The sequence below is a fragment of the Apostichopus japonicus genome, chromosome 20 (genome assembly GCF_037975245.1).
Source record: "Apostichopus japonicus isolate 1M-3 chromosome 20, ASM3797524v1, whole genome shotgun sequence".
Taxonomy (NCBI): Eukaryota; Metazoa; Echinodermata; class Holothuroidea; order Aspidochirotida; family Stichopodidae; genus Apostichopus; species Apostichopus japonicus.
The window spans coordinates 20,206,908-20,220,049 of record NC_092580.1 but is presented as its reverse complement, the minus strand read 5'-3'; the positions used below and the strand labels follow the sequence as shown (position 1 = coordinate 20,220,049).

At 35.9% G+C, this 13,142-nt stretch overlaps 1 protein-coding gene across 1 annotated transcript; it reads right to left on the bottom strand.

Moving 5' to 3' along the window:
• Nucleotides 1–1,096: 1,096 nt before the first annotated feature.
• LOC139960964 (dynein regulatory complex protein 11-like) lies at nucleotides 1,097–13,069 on the bottom strand. Its single transcript, XM_071959699.1, has 15 exons — nucleotides 12,756–13,069; nucleotides 11,442–11,769; nucleotides 10,245–10,550; nucleotides 9,741–9,812; nucleotides 9,316–9,524; nucleotides 8,692–8,776; nucleotides 7,768–7,908; nucleotides 7,494–7,569; nucleotides 7,034–7,182; nucleotides 6,175–6,329; nucleotides 5,175–5,365; nucleotides 4,246–4,529; nucleotides 3,692–3,869; nucleotides 3,185–3,423; nucleotides 1,097–2,853 (listed from the first exon to the last, which is right to left on the bottom strand). Exons 1-15 carry the CDS (start codon nucleotides 12,764–12,766, stop codon nucleotides 2,722–2,724), a joined length of 2,556 nt encoding a protein of 851 aa, XP_071815800.1. The 5' UTR covers nucleotides 12,767–13,069; the 3' UTR covers nucleotides 1,097–2,721.
• Between the last annotated feature and the right edge of the window lie 73 nt (nucleotides 13,070–13,142).

Here is a 13,142-nt window from a genome sequence, read left to right as displayed (position 1 = left end):
TACTAAAATACTGAGAGAGATGACCATTGTTAATAACACAAGATGTAACGTTCCCATAATAAGTTCTAACCCACCTAATAAAATGTGGACCAAAATTGAATAATTTTAAACTTTGATAAAGAAACTCCCAGTCCAAATTAACAATCAAAAGCCTTTTCAAAATCTAGAAAAAGAAGAGTATCTGAAATATTGTTGGAATTACAAAGATCAATGAGGTCTAAAACTAGTCTAATGTTCTCACCAACGGTCTAACTGTCAATTTTTAATTTTGATGATAATCGTAACCTATGCGTGCATGCAAGCGGAGAGTATGCGTGTGTGTGTGCGTGTATGCGTGTATGTGTGTATGTATGTATGTATCTGTTATGCTAACATATTGAGTGAACAAAAGTTCACCCTTGAGGTATATTTGATCACTCAGCATCCTCTGAGCTTTTTAACCTTAGAATAGTTACCTTTGAGTGTAAACTATAAATTGTAGGTTACAGTTGGAGGTCATTTTGGTATGGGATATGCATAGAACTTATTGGATATTGATAGCATTAACGTTTAATTACTGTATTAGTGAGGATGAATAATCATTAAGGTGCACCCTAAATGGTTTTACTAAACATGTGAGGAAACAGTAAGCTTTGGAATTGTCAAGATACACTGCCATTGTCTTAAAAATGGTTGAGTGTCAACTTTGATTGTCACCCTTCAGAAACATTTCATGGACACCAACTGAAAATCTCTGTCTAGATAGATCTACATTATGACAAAAAAACTATGTATTTTAAACCACATTCAGTTGTTATGGAGGTTGACTGTTTAATCTTTTTAATCTGTTTAATCTCTCTGTTTGATCTTTCCACCAACATATTAGTATCTGAGAGTTTAAAATTAATTAGGCAAATGCTAACTTAAATAGATAGATCAAAGCATTCTAAGTGATCACAGAACTTTTCTATGAAGATGACAGTACTCTATCAGCTCAGAGCGGTTCAGTTAAAAGACAATTCTTTTCAAAGAGTATGATTTAGTTTAATATGCTTCTACTGACTGGAATAAAAAAAGTCAGGAACTGAGACAAATTAGAAGGAAAAGAACAATACACTTTTCATTTATTTGTAACTTTTTTTTATTTCTCTCAATCTTTGTACAATTGTATGTAATTTACAGTTGAAGATATCTAAACAAGCAAAAAAGGCATCAAGAATGGATCTAAAATGGCACAAATTCAGGGCCAAATTTATCTTATGAGGGCCTTCAGCCATGGGGCCCCAGTGGCCAAGAGGAAGAAAATCAAGCTCTGTGAATTTACATTCTAATCCAGGCATACATTGAACATGGGAGTGTGCAAATGTATGGACAGTCCAGTGCTTTGTAAATATCTCTTTCAAAAGTTTGAAATGAATCTTTAAATGGATTTGCTATACACGGCAGTATGGAAGTGATATGAACATGCAACAGAGCAATTGTTTACTTACAAGTATTCAGTGAATTTATCAACTTGGTAAATTTTCCTTTTTAAAGGTTTAAAAAAAGATCATTCTATATTTGGTAATTTTGTAGGACGGATAAATGAAGGCACTGGTTGAACACTAAAACTGGTTTCCTGAGATAAGTTGATATTTTTCATTTTAGTCCATTGTGTCATGAATTCTCATAACTCTGTGGAAAAAAATTCTTTGAAACAACAAGGCACTCAAGGGTGATTAACAACACGGCTTGTCCTTCTTGTCAAAGTATATTGTTTTTTATATTTGAAACCACAAATGTCTAGTGTTTCCTGATATTTAAATCGTTTTGGATGGTATGCTACAGTCGGTACTTCAGTTTTGTTTTTGTTTTTTTTAATTGATAAGCAGTAATTTATATGGTTCTTTTTCTAAATCTAAAATAGATTTGAAATGTAAACTCTCCTGACAAGCTGTTCAATAGTCTATGAGATACCAAGTTTGACTTTGTTAACTCACAGCTGATAAAGACAAGGGCCAGGCTCCAAAAGTAAAACTGTCGAAAGGAAAACATTTGTATGTCTCAATGACGAAGGTTGAAAAATTTAGCTGTGACTTTTGTCTTTCATACTATCTTGGAAATTGTTCTTCATATTCTTTAAATTTGAAAATTACCTTATTATCATTTTCCTATCATTAAACCAAACTATGCTTTTCATCTAATGGGCTATCACAATAGACTTTAATCTCTAATGACATTAAAACAAAAGATGTTAAACTAATGATAGGATTCGCTCTTGAAGTAGGTTCAGTTCAGTATAAATTGCTAATTTAACAAGTGAATTTTCAAATTAAATTTGAACTTGGCTGTAATTGAATGAGCCTTAATTTCAAGTGGAAGGGTTCTTCAAGATAATGTTCTCATTCTAGAGTAAGGCCACATGTTTTAAAGGTCATCAATAAAACAAAAAGGCAAAAAATGCTAGAAAGTCAAATAATTTTCACTTGGGGTCGTACTAAAGAAAGCAGACATACTTTTCATTCTGAAACCCTTGTTCTTGATTAATTTTACAATCCTTGATGCCTGGTAATACTTTGGAGGGTCAAATTCTGCAGGAGAGTACCTTTTGAAAACGTTTAGCAAATATCAAATTGTAGGTCTAAATCCTTTATGTCCTTCCTTTCATAAGAAGAGAAAGACAGAAATAGTGAAAAGCTACAAAGTCACAGTTTTATTAGTACATTATATTTCAATATCTTTCATTATTTCTCAAGTAACAATCTACTTCTTCTTCTTTCCCTTTTTGCCTTTCTTCCCTCCTTTCTTTCCTTTCTTCCCCTTGCCGTCATCTTCGTCACCCCCCTCAGCAGCTTTGGCCCTCTTCTTACCGAGAGGTGTCTTGGCATACCAGGTCTGTGATGGAAAAACAAATGAAGAAAACTGTCATAAATTTTTTTAGCGAGCCTATGGTTAACATATTTTCCTGACAGCGGAAAAAGATGTAGAGGCCCAGGAGGAAGTGTGTACCAGGTTTAAGGGGGTTTTCCATTCCCTTGGCAGAGGGTACCTACATGATAATGTTCCCAAATTGGAAGTTAAAAAGCTCTTTCTAGCATATCTTTCTACTAAATACTAAAAAAAATGCTAAAAGAAGAATAATAATATTAAAAACAATTTTTAAGTGAGAACTGCAAAGGGTTTAAAGACGGAGGTTGCTGATTTGTACGTCACAAAGAATTCTTACTTTGAATGCTTCTTCTTCCTCCTTGTAAATGGGATCAATACGAGCGAGCGGTGGGATGAATTCAGAGGCAACGAGTGGTCTCTTGGCCAGCTGAGTGACTCTCCTATCTGTCAGCACCTGTTGGCAGGCGGTCACGATGTGTTTCTGGGTGTAGCCGTCGGTGACTTTAGCTAGTGAGCTGATGTCCAGATGTTCGCTAAGGATACCCTTGCTCTTTGGTATGAGACTTCGCCAGAGCACTATTCAGAAGAATGACAATGAGAAGTTGAGAAAAATGGTAAATTAGTCCATTAGAGACAAAAAGGAAGGTCGTTCCTCAATGACAAAATGCTTGAAAGTTCACATGCAAAGCATAACATATAATATTCCCACCTAGGAACTCGATTTCCCACAATTAGTTTTGAAAGGGATTTTTATCATCAAAACAATATTTCAGAAGAGGTGGCCCACCGTGGATGTACCCCTCCGAGCAATGGAACACAGTTAATGTATTGGAGATTGACTTACAGTTTCGTGACGCATAATCTGGTCTGGGTATCAGGATCATCTTCTGGAAGACACCAGCCAAACCCTTCATCTCGCTTTCAAACGGACATCTGGATGTACCAACTAGCAGAATTCTGTCCTCGGGCTTGAACAGTTTCAAGACTTTAGGAAGATCCTTTTTTAACCTTTTTGGGTCAGACTTTAAAGGCAAAAAAGAAAGGGAAAAAAAATAATGTTAATTAAGGAAATAAAGTTCATTATGACTCCAAATAATTAGTTTCTTTAAAATTTACAGGTTTACCAAATTAACTTGTCATCTATAACATTGTAATGATCAGTGTACAGTCTAAATTATGCCAGGAAACTTAAACTAATGGACCTACTTTAACCCATCTTGGGCATTCGATAGTTATTCCAGTCAAATTCAAACTGCTCAATTTCTGGAGACAAATGTTAAGGGTCCCAACCTCCAGAAAACTTCTTCAGAAATTTTTTTTAGCATGCTATAAATTTAACAGAAATAACGACAAAATTTAAAATTCATCTGTACTTTCAGAAAACCCTTTAGGACTCACTTTGTCCGTCTTTGGTACTTTCTTCATCCAAGTCTTTTCGCAATCGCCCATGTAGAAGACAGACGGCTGCAAATTACGTCCGACTTTCATGACCAGATGAAGCAGCATCTGGAGGCCACTCTTGCCGGGATACTTGCCAGCAATATTGCCAGCAGTCAGATCAAAGAGATTGGCTCCCGTCTCGGAACAGATGGCATGGACCAGGCTTCTCTTGCCCGTGCCCCTCGGGCCAGCCAGGAGAAGAGATTTGATGTGTGGTGATTTCTCATGGACAGCAGGTGAACCTGACAGACACAACAACAACAACAAACAATGAAGTTTTCACAATTTGCATAAATTATGGAATTTTAGAAAAGAGAAAAAAAATAATCAGCTTTCTCCTGTATAAATTTACAGACATATCTCCCTGCATTTCAAAGTAGTACATAGCTGTATTAATTATGAATGAATGAATTCCATGTTTCACAACTATGTCAAGGATTAGGGTATTAATTAGGGTTAACCACTGGATTTCACTATGCATATGTCCTCCTTTTCTCTACCTTACATGAGCATATGTAAAATTGTCCAGACACATGTCAAGACACATTGGTAATAACTAGTAAGTATGAGGGACAACTTTTCTGACAGTGATTTAGCTGTTTACAATAGAAACTAACTGTAATTAAAGTGTACGCTAGATTGTGCTTTTTAACTAACAATAGGGTACAATGTTCACATAGGTATAGCGTTGAAATTTAATTTTCCCAAATAGTGGGGGAGGGGAGGTGGGAGAGGGGGAGTAACCCCTCAATAATGATCCCTGACACATTGTACATGTATCTTGTGTTATAAAGTGATTTCAACAAAATACATGTAGTGATATACGGTTTGACCGTAACAAGTTTTGATATAATTCAATAAGTACAAAGTTCAGACATATTTCTTACCTAATGGAAGGACACCATACAGAGCCACTAACTGCCTGACATCTGAAAGAGAAGGCATGGGTTCAATGTCTGCCTGGCGGAGTGTAGTACCTAGGTAGCTGTAGTCTCCAAGGTAGTCACATAATGTAAACTTGGGACACCTCACCAGGATTCCTTCACGCACAAGTTCTTCGTAGAGAGAATCCATCGTCCTGGATAGAGAAGAGTACGAATAGAAGTGAACAACTTAACAAAGTTATTTTCATTAATCAGACAAATCAGATGGCCCAATAGATTTTAAGAACCATGAAGTCATTGGTGTTAAATTTTGTTTCCTACTAATTCCTTTCTCTGTTCCTAACTGTTGTCAAAGATTAAGCTTTGGTGACACACTGGACATGACAAATAATGGCCGTTACTCTCCAGCATGAAAAATCAAAAGTCCAATAACAGTGGTCATATGTACTCCAGTTTGGATTAAATATAAAATTGGATATTACTTTGGTCATTTCAAATGCTCTCTGTCATTTCAAACACTCTCTGACAATTCCCTCAGGTTTTATTGTGTATTTCCCCCAGAGCGACTTCATTGCTGTTCATATTATTTTTGTGCAAACTTGTAGAAAAATAAATCAAACGAATGAATATATGAATTCAAAAATTTCAGGAAGTGACAAATTAAATTTTGATGAAAGTGTAGATCTGTTTGGAGAAATAATTTGCATTTTGGAGAAGATTTCCTTGTTTCTTGCTCACCATGTCTGCCATGTTGATATCACTTAAATCTGTTCAGGGCCCTACAATATCTTAAAATACATTTAAAAAACAAAAAAAGAAATATGTAAACTGCAACTCACTATCAAAGTTTAACTTTGACAAATGAACTTTATAAAACTAGACCTCTTGTCTAAAACCTTCATTTTCACAATTTGAGCATGTCATCAGCAGAGTGCAGAGTCTTGACCTAATAATGCAACCATTTTGTAAGACATTATTTGGTCAATTTTCTTCTTTTATTTACCTGTCTGGAGTGAGGTCCTTTTCTTTTTTCCCCTTCTTTCCTTTCTTGCCACTTTTTTTACCACTCTTCTTCTTTTTCTTCTTCTTTCCACTCTTTTTGCCACTTTTCTTGCCTTTTTTGCCCTTTTTGCCTTTACCTTTCTCTCGATCGACAGCCTGTGCGATTGCAAAGAAAAGAAATATATATGCAAATCGAAGAAGGGACTCTAGAAGATGAAAAGCAGATGCTTTCAAGATGAAAGCAGATGAAAACTTGTTTCATTGTATGTATCATTTCTCTACCTATTATAACAGTCCATGGTGAGCTTCTGACACTGTTCTTAATGTGGTAAACATAAATGAGTGCACCCTAAACGGGTTTAAATTGAAGGGGTAAGGGGAGGTGTGGGGGGAATTCAAACCAATGTTCAGGGGTGTAGACAATGCCACATATAGCTGGTATCATGCCTGAATGAAAACCATTACCCTGAAAATTATATGAGGTCCATTAAATTCATTGCTATGAAAATTATTAGTGGTCTATGCCCCCCCACTCTCCCCTCTCTCTCTATGTTGGGGGTGCTGCAAAACTAAGGTAAAAAAACTTTAAAGATTTCAAGACTTGAAACTTTGAAAAATATGTTTCAAATATGATCTCTTCTTCAATAATTATGCATGATATTGTATGCAATAATTATGGACATATTACTTCCCATTCTAAGAAAGTCGGGTAATGCTTTAAACACTTGAAAAATTAGACAGTATTTTCAAAAATCATATTAAAAGGTTTCAATGCTCTGCTGTTATCTGGCAAATCATAAGGTAGGTAAATAATGGCAAGAAAGCACTCATGTTATACAAATAGTTTGTAGAAAATTTACCAGTTTAAGATTTTTCAGTTCTTGCCTCATAAGCTCATCCACCTGCGAACGGATCTCAGTTTCAACCTCAATTCTCTTCTGTTCTTTAATCAGCTCAGAATCGGACTTCTGGTTGAAATTATTCTCTTCGTTTCTCTCTTTCCAAACGGCTGAGTAAAGCAAAAAGGGAACAACAAGAAGATGTAGTTTGTGTGAATTTTCTTGTGCAACTTTATGCAACTGGAGGCATATGCTCATCACTGAGGTACAGTGAAGGAATGGGTTCCTACTATGAACTTTGATGATCGGAGGCCGGAATCTCACCACCTCAACAAAAAATACCAGAAGGCGAGAACGTTTGGTGGTTACAATGCCCAAACTTGAATGCAATATATTTCCTCATGACATGGCAATACTACTGTAGGGATGCTGACAATAACATGACTGGTACAAATGGATGTGAAATATTTCGTAGACTCACAAGTATATTCAGTTGATGACTCTTGCACAGTTCCAATGAAATTAGACGGTTGCATTTTGAAGCCTGGTTCTTCCTCCTGTTTGAAGAATAAATCATAATTTAAGGTCAATTTTTCAATTTTGTGAAAAGGTATATGAGCATCTCTTCTTTGTCAGAAATTCTATCGAAAGCTTTTCTACCCAACCAGGAAGCTTAAAGAAATAAATTCAAATACATATCTGCACGATCTGCTTATGAGAGGAATTCATTTAATTTGAAGAAATTAATAACTTACCTCGTCATCTCCTCCTTTTCCTTTTTTCCCCTTTTTACCCTTTTTGTCCTTTTTATCCTTCTTCTTATCCTTCTTTTTGCCACTTTTCTTGCCTTTCTTTTTACCTTTTTCCTCTCCTTTGCCTTGAAGTTCTGCTTCCATCTTTGATAACAAAAAAAAGGCATAGATTATGAATATAAAAATTATACAATATTTAATATATTCCAAATAGCTGCCATAGATATTTTCATTAGATCTGAAATTAAAACACTTAGTCTCTTTCAATGCTATGAAGACTACAATTTTTAATAAAATTTGTACAATTAAAATGTATCAGAACATATAAATGATGGCATTCAACTTTTGTGTAGCAGCTTTGAAAGCTTTGAACTTGGTCTCTTAAAAATACTACTGTCCCTGTGTACAAAAACTGCTATATATCTTGCAATTGACTAGCAGTTTGTCAATTTGTCCAAAATTCAGGCTATTTACTGGTTAAATGCCAGTAGATTTTATTATCTGCCTGTAGGAAAAAATACAAGATACTTGCATGTTCCCTGCCTGTGCAAAATTTAATGGTGATTTCATCTTAAGTCAAGAAAATACAAGTGAGAATTTGATTTAGCCAATCGCTATTTTATTCACTGGCATTTTTTTTTAGCAAATGGTTAAAATTGTTAGATTCTAGGCCTTTTGGAAGTCTTCAAGCCATGAAAATTTTATCTTATAGGAAGCATGTGACATATAGTGAGACTTGAAATTAGATAACAAGTTATAAATTAAAACAAAAATGGAAATAGCATTTGCTGTTACTTTTATAATAGGCTTTTCAACTCCTGGCAAAAATGTTAATTTATAGACGATATTTATTATTATATTGATACTATTAGTATCTTGATATTATTATTATATTGATATTATTCTTAATTATTATGTGATACTTGCCTCTGCTGGGTCTTTCTCTTTGAAAATCAGTGCTGATCCTCCTTCATCTTCTGGAGGAAAATCTGGAAACTTTCCAGTAGCATCCCTGATTATGGTAACAAAAATAAACAAGAACAACATGAGGGACTGAAAAGTTGCTAGTTTCCTTCCTTAGTTACCATGTTGCCCTGCTCAACAAATTCATGAAGATAAATTAGGAAAGCTCTGTATGAAGTATTTCTTCTTTTGACTCCCCCTCCCCGCCCCCCCAGCAGTTAATTACTGTAACAACTTCAGCACCAATTCTTAAATAGCAAGGCTACGCATCCCTGCAATTTTTGGACATAACCCTGCTGTGCAAGTGTGGTAGGTCTTCGCAGTGTCTGCAGAGATAACACGTCATTCGTCTACAGCAGTCACACAAAATTATCTTTTTCTGCAAACTTCCATTGTCCCTAACACAAAACCATCAATCACAGATTCCTACTGAAATCTTGGATCTTATACCATACATATTTCTTCAAGGTGCATGTATTCTCTACATAAGGAGGATGAAGAAGGAGGGGGGTACATATTGAATCAACTGTTGTCAGAAATGTTCAACAACAATCACAAAACACCATAATGAAACCTATTGTTTTTTACCTGCATTCTAGAAACCATTGTCTAATCTGATCTTGCATGGTCTCTTTCATGTCGGGTCCTTCCACATCCCTCAGTTTGTCTTTGATGGTGACCAGGGCCTTCTGGTATTCTCTCTCGTGATCTGCCTGCGTCACACGTCTCATCGATGCCGTCTTATCCGCTCGGTTCTGAGGTGTGTTCTTAGAATTGTTTGGTAGTGGAGGTTCAGTCTGTTGTATGAAATCCCAAACAAGAAAATAAATAAATAAATACTGTTATAAGAAAGAATGTCATGACAATAATAAACACTAACAGAACAGAAAATGTATTGTTCCATAATTCTCCATCATATTTCTTTCAGCTTATAGTTCTTTTCAGGAGATTTTCAGGAGAATTTTTAAGTTTGTGGATGAGGTTTTCTGAGATGTGCTGCCTTGGTTACTCACCATACGAATAAAAATCATCTCATCTTCTCTTTCTTTCTTGATACGTTTTCTGACAGAGTACCCTTTCCAGATCTGTGCAGGATAACAAAAGCATAAAGAAAAATAATCAAACACAACTTTAATATAAGTCAAAAGCATTATAAACATTTTACATTTGCTATGTTATCATTTCACAATGAACTCCTTGCATTCTATGCAATGAATAGTTGTCCTCTGTTAGTGACTGCTTTATAGTTGGATGAAAATGACTGTCCAAATTGCAAGAGGGGGAGGACAAGACCGATTATTGTCGTTCGGTACCTTTTGAATTCTGGCGGCAGCAAGTTCGTTATCTAAGCATAAACATTTGACATTTGCTATGTAATCATTTCACAATGAACTCCTTGCATTCTATGCAATGAATAGTTGTATTCTGTTAGTGACTGCTGTACAGTTGGATAAAAATGACTGTCCAAATTGCAAGAGGGGGAGGACAAGACCGATTAAAGTGAAGTCGTTCGGTACCTTTTGAATTCTGACGGCAGCAAGTTCGTTATCTAGCGTTGGCGCTCCTCTGTTTGCAGCCAATCTCTCTCGTTCCTCCTGAAGTCGAATCTCTCGCATAAATTTGGCTCTCAGTCTTCCCTGCCTGGCTCTCTCGTGTACTTGAATGTTACGGACCGCCTCCTCTGTTGACATGGTAACCTCCTCCACCATTTCCTCTGGTGGTCCCATCTTGGCTAAGATCTGTCCAAGAAGTTTCTCCCTATCCTGAAGGGCTTTGGCTCTTTCATTCAAGAAGTACTTTGGGATTGGTACCTCGATGTCATTCTATGGGGAAGATGGAAAAATTGTGGAAAATAATTAATGAGGAATGACCCTAATGAAAAATTAAGTGATCTGATTTTTATGTTGCAGTGTAGTAAGGTCAATGAATTTTTGTTCTCTGAAAATACTGAAAATAGTAATAATCCTTGTGCCAAAACTGGTATGTACATCTTTGAGAAACAATTTGCCAGTTTTTGGGTAGCAGTTTGATATAAGATGTCATATAAAATGATTTCCTGACAACCTTATGCAAACTGGAATGCTTGATGTTTTATTAAATGTTTGTTTTGTAAATTATTAAGAATATAATCATAATAATTTAATTGCTTAAACAGGATTTAAGGCTGTGACCTCAGAAAGAGAAACTCCTGTGCTCTAATAATTCTAAGCTACAATAAATAGGCAGCAGTTTGTACAGTAGGACAAAGGTAATGTATTCCAATGCTTTGAATACCAAGTTGCTATTTGACAACTTTTATAGATAAATTCTGTTATCTTTACTATGCACAAGAGATGAACCAAAGTGGATAATTGCTATGATGACAAACTTTTTAACGGTTGAAAAGAAATTGTTGTGATCCGCGACAGGTTTAATGTAAATTGAACATTGAATTGTAATACCTATTGTCTCTTTATTTTATCAATGATTCATCAGTGCTAATATTGTACGTTGTAAACTGTGATGGCATTTAAATTCTTGTGTACATGCTACTTGATATGCTAAAAAGAAAATAACACTTTCAGGTGTATCAAACTTAATATGGATGTTTTTATGTTATTTGAAAGAGTTAATCCTGAACTTTATTTGATTAAACATGATGAACTGTAACTAGGCTAATGATCAATATCTCATTAGATCAAAGCATGTAAAAAATAAAAAATTGCAAAACTTACTGGTGTTAACTTCAAGTCTGACAGAATATCATCAAAATAATGGAACTCTGAAAACTCAAGAAGGACCATTTCATTCTTCAGCTCTAAAACTCTTCCCATGACACCATCGAGAACATGCCGCAACACTCTACGTTTCTGGGGCTGTACAATTTGGTCATAGCACTCTTCCAATTTGCGAAATATTTGAAGGTACTTGATGTACAGTGTTGCAATGTTCTGGAAAGCTGTAAGTCTGTCCTTTTCGGGCTTGGGTGGTTCCGCAGGTATCTCTTGGATCAAAAGGTCACTGAGGCTTTCTTGAGCCTGCACCCACTGCTTCTGGTAATAGCTGGATGTAAAGGAAGAAATTGTAAGAAGCGTTTTAAGTTAGTATCCATCGAACACTTTGAGGGTTCTTACTTTTGTTTTTTAAAGTTCATGTATGTAACCTAGACTATTCCCTCCAAATTCAGAATTAAATATTCTGTTTACCACTCCACCCCCCCCCCAAACCCCATCACTTAGAGGATGTGTTAATTTGTTTCAAATGCAGGTCATTACAAAGTACGCTAGGCTATGCCTAGTTATTTGGAGAATTTGGTCTTCCATATTATTTATGAGCAAGGAAAATTGTCTACTACCATTCAACAGGGAAATGCTAAAGCATACACAGTTGAAGGCATTGAAGACTCGCCACAAACCGCGTGCGGCCATCTGAAAAAGTTAACTTTGTTGCTTGCAAGTGACGTTTTGTTCGTGTCGCTACAAAATGCAGACAGTAATGAAACGTGATACCTTAATTGTTATCTTTAGCTGGACCTGAGTTGTCCATCACTGTATCGTTTGTATACTGTGCTGTGGGTATTGACCGCAGCTGTATGTACTGACTGTACACTAGTGTCTAATAACCGACGGTAGCAAGCTGTGTGTGTATTTTCTGGGATCGATGGTGGTGTTTTACACTTCTGTTACACCTCATTCGAAACTAGGTCAAATTACCGGCATTAGACGTTTCTTTTTGCGCGAGTCTTCATACCCTTCAAGTGGCCTGGACTAGCTTAACTTTGGCTATTCTTTGATGTAACTTAACTAAGCCTTATGCTCACAAAGTAACATTAAAAGTTTAAGTCCATATTTAGTTTAATTCTCACAATCAAAAGATAACTTAGGTCTATGACAGTTTTCTAACAATTACTAATTAGGCCTAGCCTAGTCCAATTAGAACTTTGCCAATGAATCATCAGTCACACTAGATGGTTGTCATAGTTATGTTTGCTTAACAAGTTTTTGTTTTAAATAATTAGGCTTATCATAGCATTTAAGTTAATTTGTTACCTGTGGGACATGGTCAAGCTTTGTCTCAAGTCAAACCTCTTTAATTCCTAGCCTGGAAACGTACAGGCTGTAGCCTAGACTAAGTTAGGCTATAGCCTAGTCTGATATGGCTCCTATTACGGCTAAATTATCAAGGTCGGTTATCGCTCTAAAATATTCAGAGCACAATTCTTCAAATCTTGATCAAAGGCTGTTCCCACTTTGAAATATATATATTGATCATTCCTGGTAAGTTGATCTTACTAATACAATCCGCGTTCTTGTGTTTACACCATTAGCGTGATTATGAGTACTACGACATACTATATGCAGCATGCACAATATGTGCTTCCAGAAACACTGTACTAAGGCTGTAACGTAAACAAGGCGCCGACCACGAAGAGCTGT

Excerpts from the sequence above, each read along its gene's own strand:
- LOC139960964 (XM_071959699.1), bottom strand. Across the intron at positions 9,525-9,740 it reads AGATGATTTTTATTCGTATG|ACTGAACCTCCACTACCAAA; the intron begins GTGAGTAACCAA and ends TTCATACAACAG. Across the intron at positions 7,909-8,691 it reads AAGAGAAAGACCCAGCAGAG|ATGGAAGCAGAACTTCAAGG; the intron begins GCAAGTATCACA and ends TTGTTATCAAAG.